Genomic DNA, 26,059 nt, shown 5'->3' on the forward strand with positions numbered 1-26,059 from the left:
CCCGTCTCTATCAGTGATTATTACAAGTAATTGTGTAATCGCTGATACAAGCCGAGGTTTTGACCTATTCCCTAATTTGAATAAATTAATTTATGGAAGCAACAGATGCATATTCACATTGATGAATATTACCGCTAATTTGAGCTAATTAATTCCCCAACACAAAGTCATTGTTGTTACAATTCATTCAAAGAATTAATTGCTGATTTGTGATATTCTCAATCATGAACAAAGTCAAGTATCTTGCTCTTCATATTATAAAGGATTGGGGAAAAGTTTGTATTTAAAAACTAGGTTTTTGGTTGCAGAGTTCTCAACTATTTAATTGAACAAAAACAGAATCCTTATCATAATATAAATATCCACCCGCTCCCGGTTAAAATTCACTCAGTGTTCACCCGCTACCCACGACCCCCCGAGCGACGCCGCTGAATTTAGATCTCATTTCCAGAATCTCACATTAAAATTTCCCCTAAAGAAAGAGTGACTGGGGATAACAAGTATACAATTTTGGCCATACAATAATTGTATTTGTTATTTTTATCGGCAACACTTTATTGTGATGGTCCCTTTTAAACATTCTGTTGACTATGAGTAACAACTACATGTCAACTAACTCGCATTAGAGAATTAGTGGACTGTCTTCTTAATATCTGCGAACTCTTATTTTGATGCCCCCCAACAGACATTCTACTGACTATAAGAACATTTGCAAGTACTGTACATGTGAACTTTTTCTAACCCTAACCCTACCAGTCTACTAATACTCTACTAGTACTCTAATGAGAGTTAGTAGACATGCAGGTGCAACGTTACTTACAGTCAACAGAATGTGTTGAAGGGACCATAAAAATAAAGCGGAACCGTTTTGTCTTATGATAATGTTAACACCTTAAATATTGTCACAAAGAAAAATGGGCTAAATCAAATTTGTCACTCAAAATGATATCTTCAGCAGGATTGAACTTGAGCTGGGTGGGCCCAGCGAAGATAAACAGACATTCATAATAGATGATATGGATGGCTCACAAACCTGGTCAGCCTTTCATTGCCAGCCAGCGGCAACATTTTTGATAATTTGCACAATTTCATGGTTCCTAGAATATTTAGTTGTATCAATGTCTGAACATGTTGTTTATAAAAGAAAGAACAGAACCTCAGCTTTTAAACTGAATGTCATACATTCTTTTTTAATCACCACTTGAATGTGGGTAAGTTTCATAAAAATAAACATTTTGAACTAAAAGCTTAAAAGAAATCTTGTCCAAAACTACATTCGGATTGATAATCAAAACATAGATCACCCATAGGTCAACATTTCATTCGGTGATGTACTGCAGTTTTAGATTTATATGCTGTTTAATAACTGATGAGGCCGTTAAATTACATGTGTATAAGCAATGCTTCCTTTGATTGTTCCTGCTTTTCTTCTCCACATGTGTAGACTTCCTAATTAAAGCATACATACTTATTTTGGGTTTGAAAGTAGTATACTAATAGCACACTTGAATAAACTTGTTTTTTAAAGGGTACTCTGATACAAAGAACACAGAAGGTCTCACATTTACATGACTTTTTTCATTTGTATTTCTAAGTGTGATGATTTTATTACACTGATCACAATTTAATTGTTTTTCTCCAGAGGGAATGTGCAGATGATTGCCAAAATTTCTCCTTTTCAACTTCTTGTCACACTGAGAAAAATTGTTATTTCTTTCCAGAATGAGTTTGCAAATGCTGTGTCAGGTTTGCGTGAAATGAGAAACTCTTCTCACACTGAAGACACTTGTAAGGCTTCTCTCCAGTGTGAACTCTCATGTGAATCTTCAGGTTTCCTTTAATCGTGAAGCTCTTTCCACACTCATGGCAGGAGTACGGCTTTTCTCCAGTGTGAACTCTCATGTGAATCTTAAAGTTTGCTCTATATATGAAACTCTTTCCACAGTCTTGACATATAAAACATTTCTCTCCTGAGTGATTCCTCATGTGAAGATCAAGGTGTAATTTATATCTATAACTTTTTTCACACTGATCACAAGCAAATGGCTTCTCTCCAGTGTGAATTCTCATGTGATTCTTGAGATGTCCTTTTAGTGAGAAACGATTCCCACACAGAGTGCAGGCGTAAGGCTTCTCTCCAGTGTGGATTTTCAAGTGAGTCTTCAGATGACTGCTTTGTGAGAAGCTCTTCCCACACTGAGGGCATACGAAAGGCTTCTCTCCACTGTGAACTCTCAAGTGGGTATTAAGGTTTTTTTTCTGTGTAAACCTATTCCCACACTGAGGGCATATGAACGGCTTCTCTCCAGTGTGAACTGTCAAGTGGGTATTAAGGATTCTTCTCTGTGTAAACCTCTTTCCACACTGAGGGCATATGAAAGGCTTCTCTCCAGTGTGAACTCTCAAGTGGGTTGTAAGGGTTTTTTTCTGTGTAAACCTCTTCCCACACTGAGGGCATATGAACGGCTTCTCTCCAGTGTGAACTCTCAAGTGGGTTGTAAGGGTTTTTTTCTGTGTGAAGCTCTTCCCACACTGAGGGCATATGAAAGGCTTCTCTCCAGTGTGAACTCTCAAGTGGGTATTAAGGATTCTTCTCTGTGTAAATCTCTTTCCACACTGAGGGCATATGAACGACTTCTCTCCAGTGTGGATTTTCAAGTCTTGGCAGGTCAAAGGGCTCTCTTTAGTGTAAACACTCATCTGGACTTTAAGGTTTCTAAATTCTTCTTTATGAGTCTGTGAGCAACTAAAAGATTTCTCCCCAGTCATGAAATCATGATTTTTCTCTTCCATTTCATTCAGTTCTTGACTCTCCTCTTTCAGTCCCATCAGGTCTAAGGTGAACAGAAAGAAAACAAGTTAACACCAGTTTAATGGCACAGAAACATGAAAACATTTAGACATGTAAAACATCAAATCCAACAACACGTATGCCGAATCCTATAACCACTCAACAACTGAAAATGGAGTAACCTGTAATCTCAGACCCTCTTATCAATATCGTAAATTTTTTGCTTTCTTTAGGACACATCCCAAATACTTACAAGCTGGCAGTTATCAGACTTTTATTAAGCTAATAAAAACAGGCCCAGTTATTTGTTATGTGTGATGCTTTACTTTAGCTTGATATTTATGTATTTTCTATGCAGAAACTCCGCCCTTGTTTGTCCCTTTTCTTGAGGGAATTGGGACAATCATCTGTGGTTTGTATTCGGGACCAACTGAGGTGAGTAGGACATCAAAATCATGGGGCTTGCAGGGCTTTACAAATTTTAGGAAGGTATGAATATCTCTCAATCTTCAGGGGCTGATGCGGGCGCTCCTGGAGGACGATGGTGAGTTATCTCTTGCATTGTCTGAGGTCTATGAAACTTCCCCCAAAACTAACATCTCAAACGAAGCTAACACACTGGCAGAACCCGGTGTCCTGTCACAGGACATACTGAGACGGATAAGAGTTTTGAGTTTCGACCCCAAAAGGAATTTGCAGAGGGCAGTGACGCTCACTTAATTCTTGCTGAGAAGAAGAAACAAACCCTTTTAATCTTATATATTCTATATATAACCACTTGAGAAATGTGTAAACATGTATACAAACTTTATACAAACTTTTCCCATCTCATGATTTTCCTTTTATGTGGTTTGGCCTATGTCTTCATTTTAAACTCTTTTGGGTTAATGTTTCAGACTTTGCATATTATGGTTAACCAAATCATATGTGTGGCATGTTTGGTCTCTATAAACTCCAATCTTTGTCCCCTATTTGTTAATTCACATTACATTTTGCTAACTTTGTGACGCATTAGTATTATAAGAATCTTGAAGATTCTTGTGTTAAACATCCAATCAAACTACATAAGAACATTTAAACTGGCAGTTATAAAACCTCTCATTAAGAAACCACAATTAGATCATAATAATCTAGCAAATTATAGACCCATTTCAAATCTTCCATTTATGTCTAAAATATTAGAAAAAGTGGTGTCCGCTCAACTGGGCTCTTTCTTGCAACAAAATGATATCTATGAAAAGTTTCAGTCTGGATTCAGACCGCATCATAGCACTGAAACTGCGCTCGTTAAAATCACAAATGATTTACTTTTAGCTTCTGACCAAGGCTGTATCTCAATACTAGTTTTACTTGATCTTAGTGCTGCGTTCGATACTATAGATCACACAATACTCTTAGATCGACTACAAAATTATACTGGTGTTCAAGGACAAGCACTAAGCTGGTTCAAATCATACCTATCTGACCGCTACCATTTTGTCTATTTAAATGGAGAAAAATCGATCATAACTCCAGTAAACTATGGAGTGCCGCAGGGATCTGTGTTAGGCCCTCTGTTATTTTCAATATATATGATGCCACTTGGAAATATTATAAGGAAACATGGAATTAGTTTCCATTGTTATGCTGATGACACTCAAATATATATTTCATCACGGCCGTATGAAAACGCAAAATTTTCCAAATTGACAGAGTGTGTTAAAGATATAAAAGATTGGATGACGCGTAATTTTCTTTTATTAAATCCAGACAAGACAGAGGTAATACTTATCGGTTCAAAAAACCGCCCACAAAACCTCGCACAATACAACTTTAACATCATAGGATGTCCTGTTACTTTATCCTCTACAGTAAAAGACCTGGGTGTTATACTCGATTGCAACCTGTCTTTTGAAAATTAAAACAGGATTTTTCCACCTTAGAAACATTGCTAAGCTACGTAATATGCTATCAGTTTCTGATGCAGAAAAGTTAGTTCATGCATTCATGACCTCGAGACTGGATTACTGTAATGCTTTATTAGCTGGTTGTCCTGCATCCTCAATAAACAAGCTACAGTTAGTCCAAAATGCCGCCGCTAGAGTTCTTACGAGATCAAGAAAATATGATCATATAACACTGATTTTATCATCACTGCATTGGTTACCTATAAAGTTCCGTATTAATTACAAGGTATTGCTACTGACTTATAAAGCCCTAAACGGCTTAGCTCCAGTCTATTTAACGGATCTTCTATTGCCCTATAATCCATCGCGCTCTTTAAGATCACTAAATTCAAGGCTTTTGGTCATAGCTAGTGTAGCCACCAAAGGGGGTGGATTTCGTTATTCTGGACTCAATTATAATTACAACACCGACTACGCCACCCTGGGAACTTCACCCAGGGAAATAATGGTCCAACAAGGACACACAGGTTCGTTCCCACAAAGACACAGCAGAGACGTGAATATAGAAAATAACAATAATACTTTATTATAACTAAGCTAAAAGCTCCACACACACACAATTCAATACACCAGGGGTTAATATGGCTTCAGAATCAAAACTAAAGAAAAATAACCAAAATCGATCAACGATAACATGTCGGATGGCAAGGAGAAATAACAAACCTACCCAATTCCATTCACTACAAGCACTTCAAACGTACAGTAATGTACTCACTTCACCACAAGCACACGTGCATTCAAGTGACAGGAAATTCAAAAGAATCAAATCACTCAGTGAACAAGGGTACCCATTAACTTGGACCTAGAGTGGTCAGCACTCCTTCTCAGCCGGTCCAACAAAGTTACCAAAATCAACTCAAATTGTCACAAATCAATAAACAAGAAAAAGAGAACAATAATCAAATTGTCATAAATCAAATCAATAAACGAGAAAAGAAAAATACAAGTTGATCAACTAAAATACAAAGCAAAAGATAACAGAAATCAAATCAATAAACAAGGAAAAGAAAATACAAATACAAAGTTGATCAACCAAATACAAAAAAAGCAACAAAATAACAGATGCAAATCACATTACACCTGGTCCATTAGCAATACACACACATAAAGGATGCATTTAAGATCACGCAAACTCACAACCATTAATACTTATTTCTCACGCTCACACACTCGTACATATACACGCTCGCACACACTTCCAACAATAAACAAACGCACTCAAACCACATCAACTTTTGAGTTCATCCACACAACCATACAAACCCCACAGACACAGTCTTCCAGTTGAAACAGTGCGGAGGTGGCCAAACGGCCACACGGATTAATACTCGGGTCTCAACAATCTCCCGATGTCAAGTTCACTTGATGTGGACTGGTCAAGCAGGCGCAGTTGAGGTGAGGCAAGACGGAACGTCGCGGCAACGCGCAACAATAGTAGGCTACTCAAGACAACGAAGGCAAAGACCAAACAGGAAGGGGAAGCCCGGTCACGGTCCCAATCAGCTGTCATCACACGGACATATTACCAGCTCTTGGCCTCTTCAGCTACAACAGAGGGAACACGATATAAACAAATCCTTTCGCGGATATCCACCCATTAAATCAAATCGGTTACCCACCTGATTATTAACAAATCAGCCCTTCCAACGTCAAACCACGATAGATAAACAGCCCAGGATGCATACTAAAAACAACAGAATGCATATAGCCAACAGCTCGCCCCACATTAAATATTTATTCCTTCATGGTAACATACCCAAATACTGCGTGGCTCAGCTCGAAGATCCCCATAAGAGAACAACTCGAAAAGACGGCGTCCAAGTTTGCAGCAGTCAACGCACTCCAACAATGCAATAGCTTCCTTATACATACACTCACACACCTATAGCGCACCTGGATCTAATTAGGTGATTACCATTCATTTGTACTTGGGTTGTACCAAAATTAACGAGGCAGCTATGACTACTACACTAGGATATCCAGAACCACCAAAGGAGGGAGAGCATTTTCACATTTGGCTCCAAAACTCTGGAATAGTCTTCCTGATACTGTTCGTTGCTCAGACTCGCTCTCCCAGTTTAAAACTAGATTAAAGTCGCATCTCTTCAGCCAGGCATTCATATAATCCTACAGTTCAAACTACAATCCGGCCTCTAGCTCATAAATGCCAGAGGAGAACTGGCCGTTTTTTTTTCTCCATTAGGTCACCTGATGGAGTTTTAGGACACCATTAGGTCACTTGATGGAGTTTTTCGGTTCCTTGCCACTGTTGCCTTTGGCTTGCTCAGTTGGGGATATTTTGGGGATATTTAATTTAATTTTATCAATCAATAAATTCCTCTTGAAACAAACTTTGTTGTATTATTTTAATTTAATACTGTGAAGCTGCTTTGATACAATCTGTATTGTGAAAAGCGCTATACAAATAAACTTGACTTGACATGTTCAAAGGCCTGCTTGGTTCAAAGGCCTGCTTGAACAAAGGGTCGTAAAGAAATTCCCTCCAAAGGAAAACACTTCTTATTGGCTCACACACATCTTCACGCTTTAAAAATCACTGATCACAAGATCAGCTCTCTTAGCCTCTTACTCGTGTATATATATATATGGCTGTGGCTATGTAACTATGGCTGTGTTGCAGGCCTACCAGGCTGACCTACTGAAAGACCAGGACCAGGGTCAGGGGCACCATTTGGCTCTCCGTGCCACAAAGCATACCGCTGCCTCACTCGTTAAGGTTAACAAGGTTATCAATAAGACTGTCTGTATGTTTCTGTGCTATTTGATGTTAGAAATCTAGCTTAGTTTGATCAAATGGAGGACAATCAATGTTGTCAGCTGGTTCTCCAGGCATGTGTTCAGTTTTGCAGCGAAAAACAAAAGGAGTAAAAGAACATAGGCGATCTTCTTTCTTAATACTCCATTATTGTGACATGTTTGTGGCTGCCAAGTTTCAGCTATAGAAGCACGCAACATCTGGCAGGTGACACTCACTCGCTCCAAGTGGATATTGGGGATATAACGTTAGAGGCAGCCCGATCAACAGTCGAAATATCAAACGAGTGATATTTACGATTTGGGATCGTGGGAGCTCTGATGCAATCGGGAGCAGTAAAATAATTGTAATGAGACCACACAAATGAGGACTTTTGGTTGGTTGTGACAAGTCTACATTACATTGGAAGCGATGAAATAAGCGACCATAGTTGACTAACGATGCTTTTGGGAAATGCACCCCTTGAGCATTTAGATCAGCCCAATCCTATTTCTTAATTGTTTTTCCCAATTTAATTTGTACATGTCATTTATTTAGTCACAAGTTGTGTAGTAGATAAAGAGCATGACATAGAATGATTGAAGATTTTGAGAATGAAACTGACCTGTTTGTTCCTCAGTATCTTCATGTTTGACTCTGAATGTTTCTTCAATCTTCACGTCTTCACTCTCCTCTTTAATAAACGCCATCTTTATAATAGTGTGTCACGTGGATCTCAGTCGCTTCACCAGGAGTTGTTCTGTGTGTTTGGACACTCTGTCCTGTTTAAGAGGAGAATAGTTAACAGAAAGAAAAACACTTAAAACTAAATCTCCGAGTGTGTGTCAATCTCTGATCTCAGTCAGATCTACTGCCATCATTTCTTGATGACGTAAGGAACAGATTAATCGTTTTTTGAAACGAACTGTCCAAAAGAACCGTTTCGTGGAAATGAATCATATTTGACATTACTACTCAAAACTAGCACTACAAATTAAAGGAACAGAGAATATACAGGCAATTCATATTTAGGCTTTTATAATTCACATGTATGTTTTGATTTGTAGACTATATTTAATGGATTACACTGTGATGAAAACATTGTCAGTTGATTTGTAGAAGTTGTCACTCCATATGTTTGTGTTGTTGTTCTTGTTGCATTTACATGCTGTGAATCAAGTGCTTCCAAACTCTACATTATTTGATTCAATTGAATCTCAATTGGTTTTGAAAATCTCTTTCTCTAACATTACTTGCCAGAGAGCAAACAGCGTGTTTTTGATGAACTGATTCACAACATTGGGAACTATAGGGAGCTTAGGAACCTTTACTGTTACTCATTTGTGGATATGCTTCACTGGTAAAAAAAAAAATATAAAAAAACGGTTCATTAATTTTATTAGATAGATTATAATTTTACATTAAAAATAATTCATTTCAAAGTTCTCTATATAATTGTACTGTATTGCTTTAAACACTTTAGATGATTAAAAACACAAACCTTTCTTCAGCAGAATCACAGATGCAGGAGCGGCGCAGCCTTATGACATCATGTCACCACACCAAAATAAAAGTCCTGTTAACATTAAATAGAAATTCACATACAGAAAACACATTCAAATGATAAGATAAAGGATTCATTCAAAGAATTAATTGCTGATTTGTGATATTCTCAATCATGAACAAAGTCAAGTATCTTGCTCTTCATATTATAAAGGATTGGGGAAAAGTTTGTATTTAAAAACTAGGTTTTTGGTTGCAGAGTGCTCAACTATTTAATTGAACAAAAACAGAATCCTTATCATAATATAAATATCCACCCGCTCCCGGTTAAAATTCACTCAGTGTTCACCCGCTACCCACGACCCCCCGAGCGACGCCGCTGAATTTAGATCTCATTTCCAGAATCTCACATTAAAATTTCCCCTAAAGAAAGAGTGACTGGGGATAACAAGTATACAACTTTGGCTATACAATCATTGTATTTGTTATTTTTATCGGTAACACTTTATTGTGATGGTCCCTTTTAAACATTCTGTTGACTATGAGTAACAACTACATGTCAACTAACTCGCATTAGAGAATTAGTGGACTGTCTTCTTAATATCTGCGAACTCTTATTTTGATGCCCCCCAACAGACATTCTACTGACTATAAGAACATTTGCAAGTACTGTACATGTGAACTTTTTCTAACCCTAACCCTACCAGTCTACTAATACTCTACTAGTACTCTAATGAGAGTTAGTAGACATGCAGGTGCAACGTTACTTACAGTCAACAGAATGTGTTGAAGGGACCATAAAAATAAAGCGGAACCGTTTTGTCTTATGATAATGTTAACACCTTAAATAATGTCACAAAGAAAAATGGGCTAAATCAAATCTGTCACTCAAAATGATATCTTCAGCAGGATTGAACTTGAGCTGGGTGGGCCCAGCGAAGATAAACAGACATTCATAATAGATGATATGGATGGCTCACAAACCTGGTCAGCCTTTCATTGCCAGCCAGCGGCAACATTTTTCATAATTTGCACAATTTCATGGTTCCTAGAATATTTTGATGTATCAATGTCTGAACATGTTGTTTATAAAAGAAAGAACAGAACCTCAGCTTTTAAACAACCACAACAACAAATATTCTAATGTCATACATTCTTTTTTAATCACCACTTGAATGTGGGTAAGTTTCTTAAAAAAACAACAAAAAAAACATTTTGAACTAAAAGCTTAAAAGAAATCTTGTCCAAAACTACATTCGGATTGATAATCAAAACATAGATCACCCATAGGTCAACATTTCATTCGGTGATGTACTGCAGTTTTAGATTTATATGCTGTTTAATAACTGATGAACCTGTTAAATTACATGTGTATAAGCAATGCTTCCTTTGATTGTTCCTGCTTTTCTTCTCCACATGTGTAGACTTCCTAATTAAAGAATACATACTTATTTGGGGTTTGAAAGTAGTATACTAATAGCACACTTGAATAAACTTGTTTTTTAAAGGGTACTCTGATACAAAGAACACAGAAGGTCTCACATTTACATAACTTTTTTCATTTGTATTTCTAAGTGTGATGATTTTATTACACTGATCACAATTTAATTGTTTTTCTCCAGAGTGAATGTGCAGATGATTGCCAAAATTTCTCCTTTTCAACTTCTTGTCACACTGAGAAAAATGGCTATTTCTTTCCAGAATGAGTTTGCAAATGCTGTGTCAGGTTTGCGTGAAATGAGAAACTCTTCTCACACTGAAGACACTTGTAAGGCTTCTCTCCAGTGTGAACTCTCATGTGAATCTTCAGGTTTCCTTTAATCGTGAAGCTCTTTCCACACTCATGGCAGGAGTACGGCTTTTCTCCAGTGTGAACTCTCATGTGAATCTTAAAGTTTGCTCTATATATGAAACTCTTTCCACAGACTTTACATATAAAACATTTCTCTCCTGAGTGATTCCTCATGTGAAGATCAAGGTGTAATTTATATCTATAACTTTTTTCACACTGATCACAAGCAAATGGCTTCTCTCCAGTGTGAATTCTCATGTGATTCTTGAGATGTCCTTTTAGTGAGAAACGATTCCCACACAGAGAGCAGGCGTAAAGCTTCTCTCCAGTGTGGATTTTCAAGTGAGTCTTCAGATGACTGCTTTGTTTGAAACTCTTCCCACACTGAGGGCATACGAAAGGCTTCTCTCCACTGTGAACTCTCAAGTGGGTTGTAAGGGTTTCTTTCTGTGTGAAGCTCTTCCCACACTGAGGGCATATGAACGGCTTCTCTCCAGTGTGAACTCTCAAGTGGGTATTAAGGATTCTTCTCTGTGTAAATCTCTTTCCACACTGAGGGCATTTGAACGCCTTCTCTCCAGGGTGGATTTTCAAGTCTTGGCTGGTCAAAGGGCTCTCTTCAGAGTAAACACTCATCTGGACTTTAAGGTTTCTAAATTCTTCTTTATGAGTCTGTGAGCAACTAAAAGATTTCTCCCCAGTCATGAAATCATGATTTTTCTCTTCCACTTTATTCAGTTCTTGACTCTCCTCTTTCAGTCCCATCAGGTCTAAGGTGAACAGAAACAACAAATTAGCTTTCTTTAGGACACATCCCAAATACTTGCAAGCTGGCAGTTATCAGACTTTTATTAGGCTAATAAAAACAGGCCCAGTTATTTGTTATGTGTGATGCTTCACTTTAGCTTGATATTTATTTATTTTCTATGCAGAAACTCCGCCCTTGTTTGTCCCTTTTCTTGAGGGAATTGGGACAATCATCTGTGGTTTGCATTCGGGACCAACTGAGGTGAGTAGGACATCGAAATCGTGGCACCAAGAGCAATTGTTATACTGAATTAAAATACTTGCCTCCCATTAATGCGGGTTTGTTTATATTTTATATCTCTTTCTGCTAATGAGTTTAGGGCAGTATTTTTTCTTTTCTTTTGTGATTGTGAAAAATTTGGCCATTATAGGTCATTCATGTTGATTCGAGAATTGGCATAGGAACTCGCATCACTGTTCAGGGAGAGACCTGGACTGGGTTTCCCAATAACGTTGTCTCTTAGCGCGCTACGAAGACTCTTAAGGTATAACTTAACTAAAGGTATACCATTTCTAGGCATGTTCCCCGAACCATACCTTAGGAAGCTGCTTAAGATATCCCTTCTTACGTGCGACGTTACCCGGTGCTGTCCGTGGCGATGCTGCTGAATCTGTTGATATCGATGACTCGAGAATCAATTATTCACTTGTCCAGGGGCTGCTTCACTGCTTTATGCTAGAAAGTGGTGTTCTTTATAAAAGAAGCACTTCAGAAATAGTTGAAATTACATTTATTAGGACTTTATTTATTGGATATTATAAAAAATAATCCACCCCAAATCTGACTTTGGCTGCAGATAAGTACCTGTTTAGGATTCTTTTACTGTCAGCCAGGAAGGCAGTGACAAGAAAATGGCTTCAACCAGACTTACCAGGTTCTGATGAATGGTACAACACTATAAACCAAATATATATAATGGAGAGACTCACTATGACCTTAAGATTAGAAAAGGAGAAATTTATAGGTTTATGGTCTAAGTGGATTGCATATATAAGTGCAATAAGACTGGATCTTGTCTGAGGTCTGAGCAGCGAGGGCAGACGACACAGGGTTGGGAAGGGGGTGGTCATCAGGAGAGAGAGGATTGAAATAAACTGTAGTTCTGTTAGGTAGTCTGTTTGTAGTTTTGTGTAAATGAAACAAAACCTTATCCACTTGTACCTTTGTATATAGTTTTTTTTTATTTTATTTTATTTTTTTACATTTTGGTTCACATGTAATCACAAAAAGGTCAATATATATATGTGAGGCAATTATAATCTTTTGTTTTCGAACCAAATGTCTCATTTGGAAAAGTGCATAGTATAATTCACTTTTTTTTTTGCCTCCAATGTAAACTGTGAAATGTGAAAGATCCTTATAATAAAAAGAAAGTAAAAAAAAATATAAAAAAAAATAATCCAAACTATAATAGCCTAGCCTACATATTTTAAAACTGTAACATATATTGCTGCCACAATAACCATTTCAAAAATTTTACATGCTTTCATATTGTTCTTGTAAATACTTTCCAGCATTTCAGTGATAAAAGTGTACATCTAACGTACGGTGCTCGGCAGTGATCAAAAAGGATTTAAACAGTGGATTTTGAATCTCTTCTTGTAAACTCAAGAGATGTGGATTCAGACGGCAATTAAATCACCACAGGAACTGAACAAAAAACAGTAGGTACTAATTTGGCCAGGGATTTTTACACGGGATGGGTGAGAAAAAACACTGATATTATGGATACAGAAAAACGTGCAGAAAGAACACGGAAAGCCCAGCATTTTGAGCGGTGAGTGGAATTTGACTAACTTAAACGCTTTGCGCACTATGGCTGTGTTGCAGGCCTACCAGGCTGACCTGCTGAAAGACCAGGACCAGGTTCAGGGACACTCCTCCTGCGCTGCACCATTTGGCTCTCTGTGCCACAAAGCATACCAATCCATATTATGGTATTCGGACGGCACTAAAATCACGACTTACCCCTGTAAATGTTTAAAATACCGGACGAGCCCATGAGAAAGAATTAGCGTCTGTGCAATTAATAATGCTTTTATGCCACAAAGCATACCGCTGCCGCACTCGTTAAGGTTAACAAGGTTAAACGATAAGACTGTCGGTATGTTTCTGTGCTCTTTGATGTTTGAAATCTAGCACCTAAATTAGTACCTTTTGGTTGGATGTGACAAGTCTACATTACATTGGAAGCGATGAAATAAGCGACCATAGATGAGTAAAGCCCTATTCGCACGGGATAAGTATTACCTGGTGACCTCTAGTAATTTGTAATAATTGCGGAGATTGTCTGTGATCTTAATCCCGTGCGAATCGGCCATGTCTGTAATTTGTAAAGTAAAAATTCCCCCGCAAATGACCTACCATATTTCACCGAACACTGAGGTCCTGTGATAATATTAGTCCCGTCCGAGATATGTCAGTAATTTCGAGTAAAATCACAGGCTTCGTTTATCCCGTGCGAATGCGCCACACGAAATTCAGATGTGGGTGGGTCATTTCTAAATCACACGAGGTCCCCAGATAATACTAATCCAGTGCGAATAGGGCTTAACGATGCTTTTGGGAAATACACCCCTTGAGCATTTAGATCAGCCCAATCCTATTTCTTAATTGTTTTTCCCAATTTAATTTGTACATGTCATTTATTTAGTCACAAGTTGTGTAGTAGATAAAGAAATGCATGACATAGAATGATTGAAGACTTTGAGAATGAAACTAACCTGTTTGTTCCTCAGTATCTTCATGTTTGACTCTGAATGTTTCTTCAATCTTCACGTCTTCACTCTCCTCTTTAATAAACGCCATCTTTATAATAGTGTGTCACGTGGATCTCAGTCGCTTCACCAGGAGTTTTTCTGTGTGTTTGGACACTCTGTCCTGTTTAAGAGGAGAATAATTAACAGAAAGAAAAACACTCAAAACTAAATGTGTGTCAATCAGATCTAGTTCAGTTCACTGGTAAGAGAGTCAGTCAGAGAGAGAGAGTTAATGGACTTAAAGGGCTCATGACATGTTTTTATTATTATTATTATTATTATGTTCTCTTAGGTGCAATTATAATATTACTATAGTTTTTGGACGAAAAACATAAAAATGTGTGAGATGTATGACCTTTTTCCACTGTTTCTCATCCTCTGACTCAAACAGTCAGTTCTGGAGGGTTTTCCCCTTTAAGAGTTTAGTGTAACCGCCACTGTTATTATGATTGGCAAACGTCAGTGCCTATGCATTAATTATTAACAGCCCCTAGTCTGAACACTTGTGGAGCTGTTTACAATAGTAGCTGGTGCTGCCGATTGCTGCAGGGCGACGGCTCTTGCAATGACACAACCCTATATGTTTGAGCCAGAATCAGACGAAATGAACCATCTCCACAACAACTAAGAATGGATCAGCCCGTGTCCACATGGAAAGTGTGAAAATATTTTGAATTAATTATATATGTCGTATATCTCATGTCATTTGTAACCAGAGACACTTGAAAACGGGTTATTGTTGCCTAATTATCCGGTAACTTGCCAATAGTTGAACAATATTTAAAGTCCCTGTAAAGTCAAAATTAAGTATGTGTTCTGAGTTTGTCATACCACCAAAAAATGTGTTATTAGCCACCCAGCCCAATTTGAATGATTAAAAAAGCCGCCAAGTAAATAAAATAAGCTATCAAAATCTCGAAAAAATGAGCAGTAGTCTCAGCTCTCAAACGCTGGGGGCGTGTCCGCTGGCTGAGCTGAAACCACGCCCACTCGCGGGAAATATGACTCGCGCACAGCTCGTGCATGTCGGCGCGACGGGAGGATGAAGGCCGAGGCGGACAGCGGGAGATAGTCGGTTCGGCCCCATTCACCAGTAACAGCGGATTATCAGTGAATTCCAGTTGTCTCCGACGAAAGTAAACTATCCTGATCTCTACAGAGGCGGGTGTGGTGGTGATCATCAGCTCTCCATCAAGGTAACGTTAGCTCTTCACAAGATTAATCCACCTCTTCTTGATATGATAATTTTTCGGAAATTGAAATAAGGACACCGATCTGTTTTCGAAGTGATTGCATCCAGGAAATACGTGGGCATAGTAGCTAGCAAACTGTAGGCTGTCTGATAGTAACTCGCGATTGAGCGGCGATAGGCTTAGTGACGCCGTGCGTCATCAAGTAGGGGCCCAATCAAGCTCAGGGGGGTCGCAGTGCGTCATCAATCCCCCGTTTTAGCCCCGCCCAAAAAATCCGGCTCACAGCAATGGTGAAAAACTGTTTAACGGTCTAACTCCACAATTTAGTACTTCACAGTTCTCAGTCTTTGTAATATGTTTTAGCAATACATTTCTAGCACGTATAATGTGTTTAGAATTTTTTTGTAGAATTGCCTTTACAGGGACTTTAACTAATTTTGATGAAATTATAGGGAGTACCACGGAAAAAATGCATATGCACAAATATGAATTTGAAGACGCAGCATTGATACGGCAAAATTTTACTTTTGTATCACATGTACTAGAAACGAGGCGACATTTTCATAATTTGCTTATGGTTTATATTAGCAGGTGATAAAAAGTAATAGTCTTACGACCCTTAAAATGACAATTCTACGCAAAAAGATGTAATATTAAATAACATACGATTGCTATAAACACTCAAATGGGCAATTGTGGTGAAATGAGCAAGAACATAAATGCTACATGGAGACCCCTGAAGAACATGGACATATTTTAAAAGATTATTAATCATAATTATGTTAATCTCAGGGTTCCCACACCTTGATTAACTTCAAATTCAAGGACATTTCAAGGGTTAGGTTAACCCTAACTTTCCAGGTCCAATACCCTCAAATTCAAAGTTACAAGCAAGGTTACATTTTTTGCATTTATTTTTAGCTATATGACAGATCTGATATTCTATTTGTCATATTTCTGTTTTGCATAAAACTCTTTCAAGGACCTGTATCTATGTGTGTTATTTTCAAAAACTTTCCAGGGCCTTGAATTTTTCTCATAAACTTTCAAGGATTTCAAGGACCCGTGGGAACCCTGCATGTTTGAGTATTACATGTGGTAAATGTTGAATTACAATTTTAAACAATACCCTTCTCAATAGGTTGTGAGAAGAATTAACCGGGCCCCAGTACCAGCTACCTGTACGATTCATCACCCGCCTTTTGAACCCGTTTGCCTGAATTTGTATTCGTTACAGAATACACACAACATTTACAGGGCAGACTACGGTCCTTTGAGACCCAGAGGGTTACACCAGTAAGAAAACTGACATACACAATTTTATGTTAATATGGAATATATATTTTTAATGTAACAAAATGTATATTAAAATGACAATATTTTCGCCATATATACACACAAAAAAACACTTTACGAATGTATGATTTTAGATGTCTTTCCTCTGTTTCCATCAGGCGCTTCAGGCGTTTGGCTGGCAGAAGCGTTGTCAGTTGGTGCCGGGGCTTTTTAGGCAGAAAGGTCAGGGGTGTAATACCATCATGTTTAGTCCTGCGTTTACGCTGACAGTTCCCAGATGTGGGACTCAAACTGCCCCTCGACTAACCCTTGACACATGCTCAGCAGTGAAGGTCCGGTCTGGTTGGTAATGGTAATGATATGCAATATTATGCACTCACCTGGTTTGAACCATTTGCTGCCGTCTTTAGACACTCGATGTGGATGTTCACATTTTGGGTATGATGGGTCATGATGTGAACATGCTGAACGTGACTGATGAGGGACCTTCTCTGGTCCAGTGGAGATGGTTACGCTGTGCTGCCACTCTTTCACTGCTGAACAGGCAATATGTAATATGTAATATAGCATATTGCCAATATCTGGCAATATGCTCGAACTTCTTTGACAACCCTAATCATTTGTAATACCAAAAAAAATATTGTGTATGTAATGTTAAAAAACATGTCCATTCATTAAAGGGATAGTTCACCCAAAAATGACCCATGATTTACTCACCCTGAAGCAATTCTAAGTGTATGTGACTTTCTTCTTTCAGACGAACACAATCACAGTGATATTAAAAAAATGTCCTGGCTCTTCCAAGCTTTATAATGGCAGTGAATGGGCACCATATTTTTGAAGCCCATCAAAGCGCATCCATCCATCATAAAAGTGTCCCAAACGGCTCTGGGGAAAATGTCCATATTTAAAACTTTATCGACTATAATAACGAGCTTCCAGCAGACGCAACGATTTACGGCGAAAGAGTCGGCAAAATGATGACGAGCGCGGTTGCCCAGTCCTGTTTGTGTGAACCGCGAGAGGCTTAAAGCTTACGCTACTCCCACATCTACATCAGACATCGTCAAGTGTGACTCTTGTGGCGTGAGATGACTTGCGTATGGCCGTCTGCCGGAAGCTAGTTATTTTAATCGGTAAAGATTTAAATGTGGACATTTTTCTTACAAGAAGGCATCGCTTCGCTTCAGAAGGCCTTAACAAACGTTCCTGCATGTTTTAAAGGGATACTCCACTTTAAAATGAAAATTCTGTCATCATATACTCACCCTCATGTTGTTTCAAACCTGTATGAATGTCTTTCTTCTGCTGAACAGAAAGGAAGATATTTAGAAGAATGTCAGTAACCAGACAGTTTTAGATACCATTGACTTCCATAGTAGGAAAAAATACTATGGAAGTCAATGAGACCAGAAACTGTCTGGTTACTGACATTCTTCTAAATATCTTCCTTTCTGTTCAGCAGAAGAAAGACATTCATACAGGTTTGAAACAACATGAGGGTGAGTATATGATGACAGAATTTTCATTTTAAAGTGGAGTATCCCTTTAATATAACTCTGATTGTGTTCGTCTGAAAGAAGAATGTCATATACACCTAGGATGGCTTCAGGGTGAGTCAATCATGGGCTAATTGTTATTTTTGGGTGAACTATCCCTTTAACATGACATATTTTTTTCAGAATCTGTACAAAGTGCAGTTGTGACCAGAAGAAAGCTCAAACATACCTTTCTCCAAATGCCAGACATCATAGTTCTGTGTGCGGCTTCCTTCTTTCAGAAACGGCTGGGTCTGGGCATGTCGGTCTCTCCCAGTGTAGTCTGGCCTCACACCACATGCCTCTTTCTCCACGCGGTTCCTACCAGCGACTGCTCTGGGGAAACGGTTATCAGAGCAGTGACAGTCAGTGACTTCATTCCTTTAAGACTTCATCGTGACTAGGAGTGCACAATTAAAGGAGAACTCCGGTCAATTTTAACATTGAGCTAATTTTTTTGTAAATTTGGAGTGCTGTCAGTACAGAGAACAACGACAAAAATCGGTGTTGCCTACACCGTGTTATCCTCTTTTTATAATTTGCACCCTGTTGACTTAAATGGGGCCAGTTTAAAACCTGCTTTTAGATATGAAAAAAAGTGATGTTAATTCAGCCAGCGCACATACCTGTATTTACATCCTGTTTTCGGTTGAAGTCCACAGTAGTCGATAGTCTGAGTCTCCACTGTTGCTTAGTTACCTATGATCACGTGCGTGAACTCGACAATCGACCGAAAACAGGAGTACAGGTATGTGCGCTGGCTGAATTAACATCACTTTTATTCATATCTGTCACTTCTACTGCAGTCAGATTCACCGCGTTCACTCTGAAGGAATCACTCACAATGGCTGGGCACTTGTAATGACACATCAAGGATGTTAAGAGGCTAAAAGCAGGTTTAAAACTTGCCCCATTGAAGTCAACAGGGTGCAAATTTTAAAAAGAGGATAACACGATGTAGACAACAGCGATTTTTGTCGTTGTTCTCTGTATTGACAGCACTCCAAATTTACAAAAAAATGAGCTCAATGTTAAAATTGACCGGAGTTCTCCTTAAATCGCAATGAAACCGCTCGCGATTTGCCAAACACTGTGATTATTTTATGTGCAGTTTGTCAGTGCAGCGGCTGATCGCTAGTAAATGCTCCATCTGAACACCAGAGGGCGTCTCTCTCACACACACACACACACACACACACACACACACACACACACACACACACACACACACACACACACACACACACACACACACACACATGTCTATAAAGTTATGTCTATAAAGTTAGAAAATACAATATAAAGTTCTCTTTTATCAAATGTAATTGCAGCACTACAAATTTTTTTTACTATAAATAATTAAATATTTGGTCAATAAAGCTTTTAAGCTTCTTATGAATAGAATTATGATGACACAAGGTATGATTATATAAATAATACCTTTGCGACGGTACTTGGGTCTCGTGGTTTGAAACGCCAGCTGTGTATTTCACACACTGATGTGTGTGTGTGTGTGTGTGTCGGTCAGCTTGACAGGCAACGCGGGGCCTGAACGTGACGGACTCTGAAAACAATATGCAAGAACACTAAGTAAAAACACTGGGATTATACATCATGAATTAAACTGCAATTTACGTTTTAATAAGTAGTTTTTACATTACTCACAGTTTGCGGCGGCGTTGTTGGGTCCAGAATAGTCGGCACAGCCTGATCTCTGAGCAAAAGTGTTCTGGCTAAGCCAGCATCATACAGTCATCCGTGAAGAGTAGTGAACACACCCGTAAATTAACACTTACGTGACTGGGACATACGCAAAAAATAAACTGAATCCATTTTTCCCTGCCGTCTGGATCCTCCGGGAGCGTATTCAGACATGCTGTTTTTCCACAGAGCCAGGAACGCATCAAAATCTTACTGTAAACAGGCACTTCTTCAGACCCGAAATCAGGCGTAGTTAACGCGAGGTGACATCTTAGGATCCACGACCAGCCGTGTTTGGAGCTTCAATAAATAAATGCTTCTTTTATAATAGGGAGGACGTCTTAAGCTATGAAACTTGCAGGAAGTTTTAATGGTACAAAGACCTCTTATATGCCAAAAGATCAAGGCAAATTTGGTTTCTCATGTCATGACCCCTTTAAATTATCTGATTAGACAAAAAACACTCAAAACTAGCACTACAAATTAATAAAAGAACACAGATCTTACAATTACTATTTTGTTATGATTTATATTTGGTATCTAATAATTTTTAGATTATATTTAATGGACTGCACCTTCCATTAAAACATTTTCAATATTTGTTTGTTATAGTTGACTCTGATTTAAAAACAAATCATTTTCTCTATCATTACTTGCCAGAGAACAAACAGCGTGTTTATGATGAACTGATTCACAATATAGGGAGCGAAATGAGACGCACTGTTTCTGTTAGTCGCGTGTGGATGCGCTTTACTCACACAAACTGTGCTATTTATGCACTCTACTAAAAAAAGCAATGCTCATTACTGCTATTTAATAGAATACAGTGTTATATTAATGAACAATTAATATATTTCACAGTTTTCCATATAATTGTTTGAACAGGGTGTATTGATTTAAACACTTTAGATGATTAAAAACACAAACCTTTTCTTCAGCAGAATCACAGATGCAGGAGCGCGGCGCAGCCTTATGACGTCATGATCCCACACCAAAATAAAAGTCCCGTTCAAAATATAATATAATAGAAATTCACACACAGAAAACATATTCACATGATAAGATAAAGAATTGATTTAATGTATGAATTACAGACAGATTTCCAAAGCTTTCAACACCACTGAGATTTTTCCAAAAGCTTCTGGCTTATATCACAATTATAATACAAACTACAGAGCATTTGTGATATTCTCAATCATGAATAAAGTCAAGTACTTTGATTTTCATTTTATAAAAGATGGAAAAGAACTAAATACCTAAATATTTTAATTTAATATTTAATATAAATATTTATATCTAAACTTAAAAATTTTAAACAAATTAAGATTTTTTATATCAAAATAAAATTTGTGATAGGAAAGAAATCTTACTACTTTTGACCGTAATTTATTAACTAAAGTAGAGTCCTTATATTATTCCATCTCAGTTTCTCCACAGAATATAAGGGCAAAACAAAACTATATGTGGAAAAACATAGTGCATTGTAGTAAAGGGCCATGACCGTGAAGAAATAGTTCCTTTAACACAAGCAATTTGATTATACAAGTTGTACATACATACATACATACATATATATATATATATATATATACTTTGTTACAGTCAGAAAGTGAAAAACATCTAATGAAAATAAAACATTGTTAGAAGAACTGTATGGTATCCCTTACGAAAATTAACCATGGTTTTACTATAGTAAAACTGTAGTTAATTATGACTGTAGTAACCGTGATATTTTGGTGCGAACCATGGTTTTACCACAGTTATATTGTTGTAATACTACAGTAAAACCATAGTAACCATGACTGTAGTAACCGTGGTGGTTACTATGGTTTTACTGTAGTATTACCACAGTGTAGCCATGGTTTTACAAAATTATCTTGAATTACATTTAAGCCATTTACTTACAACAACCAACATCTACAAAATAACAACAGAAAGTAGTTACCATTCTATGATACAGACTTCATTACAGAAATTACACAATCTGAAAAAAATATATAAACTTGCATTTGTTCTCACATGTGACAAAACAATAAACTACAAAGTTATACAAAATTATTGGTGATAAAGTGGTGCTGTGCAATGGTAAAAAATTCAGTTGCTAATTTACAAATAAAAAAAATAGCAATTTGTGCCACTGTAATAATGATTTATATACAAAAATAACATTGTACAAATAAACATGACTTACAGCACCTTTAAATACACAAGCATGTTTGCAATTAATACTGTACATACATTAACAAGATGACAACAACATTACTTCATTACTTAAAAACATTACTAAAAGTTTAATGGGAAACTCTTACATATACTACTAAACAAATTCAGAAGAAATGAGCAGTTCTTTGAAGAATGTTTAAAATGATATCCACTCACAAGAGATGAAGACATGGAGTCTCCTCAAGGGGGATGAAAACTCTAGGTGAAAAAGTTGTTGTTCAATAACATGTGATGCAGCATCCATGCCAGTAGCTGCCAGTATGAAGTCTGTCATAGAGGCCAGTAGCTGCCAGTATGAAGTCTGTCATATAGGCCAGTAGCTGTCAGTATGAAGTCTGTCATATAGGCCAGTAGCTGTCAGTATGAAGTCTGTCATATAGGCCAGTAGCTGCCAGTATGAAGTCTGTCATAGAGGCCAGTAGGTTACAGTCCAGCTTTGGTTTGGTTTGGTTCTGTTTTGACCTTCAGCCCAAATGGACTCAGGAGCTAAAATGAGAAGAATACACACCACATTAACACACGGCTTGCTGGAATACTCAACTGTACTATCGGGTAGCCGAGTAATAATGTCCAAGTGCAATAATGTCCATTCAGCCAGTGTTTTCATAAATAACCCATCAATTATTAGGGCTCCAAAAGCCAAGCAGAAAGAATGTACATTATATTATCAGCTGAGTGTATTCTCCTTTACTTGAAAGGTTAAACAGAACAAAAAGTACAAGTCTCATATACATCATTTCACGAAAGAGAAAATGAGTTGGAAAAAAGGACAAAAGAGATGGAGAAAGTATTGGTTTGAGTAGAGACATCTGTAACCAACAAAGGGTTAGAACTCTAGACACTCAATTCAATCGTAAATGCATAATAACAGAGAATTGAGAAATACCCAGACAGATCATCCAGAAACGTTTTTTCTCACCCAAAGCTATTGTATTGTTTCAACCTGGAAAACAGTGCATGAGTCATGTGGACCTATTTTAGAGTGATTTTTCATTCCTTGTACAGTTAAAAAAAAATTGTTTTGGCTCTGTTAAATTTCACTACATGGACAGAACAAATCAGAACATCCTTCCAAAGTTCATGTTTTTATCCCTTTAATGTTTATCATATTTAATTTGGGGAGTTATACTGACATTTGTTAGACAAAAATTAATTGGTTTGTAAATGTACTCTACTTACCACTAATACACTTGAATTGCCAATAGAACTCGCTTTCTTCCAGTCCAAGAATTCTTTTCCTCATGTTGGTATAGATTGGACAGGTTTTTTGGCAAGCTGGGGACAAAAAAAGAAAGAAAAAAAAGAGAGATTTTAAGAGACAAAATTGAGATATACAGTACATACCATATAATTATTATGTGTTTATTAATGGCATTAACTATGACTTCACTATTAACCTGGCAAACAGTTGATGGTTTCACACTCTCTCTTGTCTGTATTAAAGAAGATGATAATTAGAAATTACATTTTTGCCAGTCACAAGTTGTCCAAAGTCATTAAATGTAAAACTTTAAAGGGTTAGTTCACCCAAAAATGAAAATTCTCTCAGTAATTACGCACCCTCATGTTGTTCCAACCCCGTAAGACTTTCGTTCATCTTCAGAACACAAATTAAGATATTTTGATTAAATCTGAGAGCTGTCTCACTCCTCCATAGGCTTCTATGTACTTTCATTATGCCGGCCCAGAAAAGTTAGTAAAAACATCGTGACTACAGTGGCTCAACCTTAAGTTTATCAAGCAACGAGAATACTTTTGTACACAAAAACAAACAAAAATAATGACTTTATTCAACTATTAATTTTCTTCCGTGTGGGCCTCTGACGTGAGTTCACGAGAGCAACACGACCCATGCGCGAGAACTGAGATGACGCAGATGGGTCTCGATGTAGTGTTTAAAATGGATCTAAAGTGTGCATTTCCTGGATGTCCGAATCATGAGAAACCAACGAGAAAACGTAAAAGTGCTTTACCAATGCCACAAAATGAATGGCTTACCTTTCACACTTTTCCATTAAATGATCTGAGCGTCATCTCCTCAGTTCTCGCGCATGCGTCGTGGCGTATTTTTGGATTTCATCAAAAATATCTTAGGGCGCTTTCACACTAGCACTTTTGGTGCGCACCCGGGTTCGAATGACGTCAGAGTTCGGTTCGTTTGGATGATGTGAACGCTGTTTTCCGAACTCGGGTGCGCACCCGCGAACCGTACTCGAGTCCGCTTAAAAAGGTGGTCTGGGGTACGGTTCATGTGAACTCGGGTACGGTTCGCTGCTGATATGAACGCAATCGTACCAAATCGCCGGAAGTGAACCGCTAATGATGACGTATAATCTGGTGCGTGCCTGCGTGCGTGTGTGTTTAACAACTGTAAAAGGGTCTATATACACTTACCTTGACGAAAAGCGGGATTGACGCACTGCAAGCAGAGAGATGATTTCTGCTTGCCTCCACAAAAATTGTCTTTGGCAGGCGGCCGGACATCCCGCTGTCTTTGGAACGGTTTTAATACTTTTGCGGCAGACAGACGCAAGTGTGTTTCTGTATCTTTTCTTTGAAAACAAAACCAAAGGTTCAAAAAAAGAAGAACAAATGTGAAGCAAGCAATTCTATCCATTTTGACGCCTTTTCATAGCGGTTACCAAGCAACACGACTACGCGCCAGCTGCAGCTTGATGACGTAAGCGTACCGCGGTTCGGATACAAATAATATAATGTGAACACAGTCCATCGGGGGCAGGGGGAGGGGGGAGCAATCGAACTCGGGTTCGGAACAGGCAATCGAACCAAGTGTGAAAGCACCCTAAATTTGTGTTCCGAAGATGAACAAAAGTCTTATGGGGTTGGAACAACATGAGGGTGAGTAATTACTGACATTTTTGGGTGAACTAACCCTTTAAGATCTGTGCATGGGATAGACAATTCTGTGTGGATGTCAAAATATATTAACAATACGGAACAAGATTTTAGATTCAAATTCAATTTGTATTCATTATAGATCTGCCAGGTTCTCACACCAGCCAATCACAGCGCACTCCCACTCCCGAATACTTATTACTCACACCTGCACCTCATCATCACACTCATCACCTCCACCAAAGCAGGAATCTTTTTTAAGACCCAGCGTGAAGCACTTTGTGCTTTTCAAACACCTGAATCAGCCATTTACTGCATGAAGTACAGAAACTGTGAAAAGTGACACATGGAAATATATTTAACAGCTATAATTTATTTCTAGTAATACAAAACTGGAAGTCTTAACATCTCTGGGGAAAATGTAAGGGCGATAAGTGCTATATTCTTTAGTTCTGTAAATAAAACAACTGTGCTTCCAATTCCGATCAATATCATTCAGTAAATACAATTCCACTCAAACTTCTACAATAGGAATAGGTAACATAAAAATGTTTTTGTGTTTTGAAAAACTGCACATCATATTCTGGCAACACAGATAAAACAACCTAAGAGTCATTTATGAATTATATTAAAGGGATACTTCACCGGTTGGCATTAAGCTTTGTATCAGTAGAAAACCTGTAGTATTTTCGAATGACTGTGCTTCTCTCCCTCATGTCGCCCTGAGACCAGAGATTTATGTATTTTTTTGTCTGGAAAAAAACTCAGATGAAGCAAAAATCGTCATTTTGGGCCAGAGGCTAGAGACTACAGCCAGTAGGAGGAGCTAGTCCCGCATGTTTTCAACCCGCCCATAGGGGGATCTCACTCACAGAATGTACAAATAGTGTCCGCCATC

The 26,059-nt window shown here is 37.9% G+C and overlaps 2 protein-coding genes across 2 annotated transcripts; both read right to left on the bottom strand.

Moving 5' to 3' along the window:
- Positions 1–1,172: 1,172 nt before the first annotated feature.
- LOC309497020 (uncharacterized protein) lies at positions 1,173–21,033 on the bottom strand. Its single transcript, XM_082167272.1, has 4 exons — positions 21,010–21,033; positions 8,994–9,068; positions 8,118–8,274; positions 1,173–2,834 (listed from the first exon to the last, which is right to left on the bottom strand). The coding sequence occupies exons 3-4, from the start codon at positions 8,200–8,202 to the stop codon at positions 1,708–1,710; spliced, it is 1,212 nt and encodes a 403-aa protein (XP_082023398.1). The 5' UTR covers positions 8,203–8,274; positions 8,994–9,068; positions 21,010–21,033; the 3' UTR covers positions 1,173–1,707.
- On the bottom strand, positions 10,134–21,064 carry LOC309497031 (uncharacterized protein). The gene is made up of 5 exons (XM_082167292.1): positions 19,822–21,064; positions 18,572–18,717; positions 17,224–17,379; positions 14,319–14,475; positions 10,134–11,557 (listed from the first exon to the last, which is right to left on the bottom strand). Exons 4-5 carry the CDS (start codon positions 14,401–14,403, stop codon positions 10,683–10,685), a joined length of 960 nt encoding a protein of 319 aa, XP_082023418.1. The 5' UTR covers positions 14,404–14,475; positions 17,224–17,379; positions 18,572–18,717; positions 19,822–21,064; the 3' UTR covers positions 10,134–10,682.
- Between the last annotated feature and the right edge of the window lie 4,995 nt (positions 21,065–26,059).

Source organism: Leuciscus leuciscus, assembly GCF_965113295.1.
Source record: "Leuciscus leuciscus genome assembly, chromosome: 4".
Taxonomy (NCBI): domain Eukaryota; kingdom Metazoa; phylum Chordata; class Actinopteri; order Cypriniformes; family Leuciscidae; genus Leuciscus; species Leuciscus leuciscus.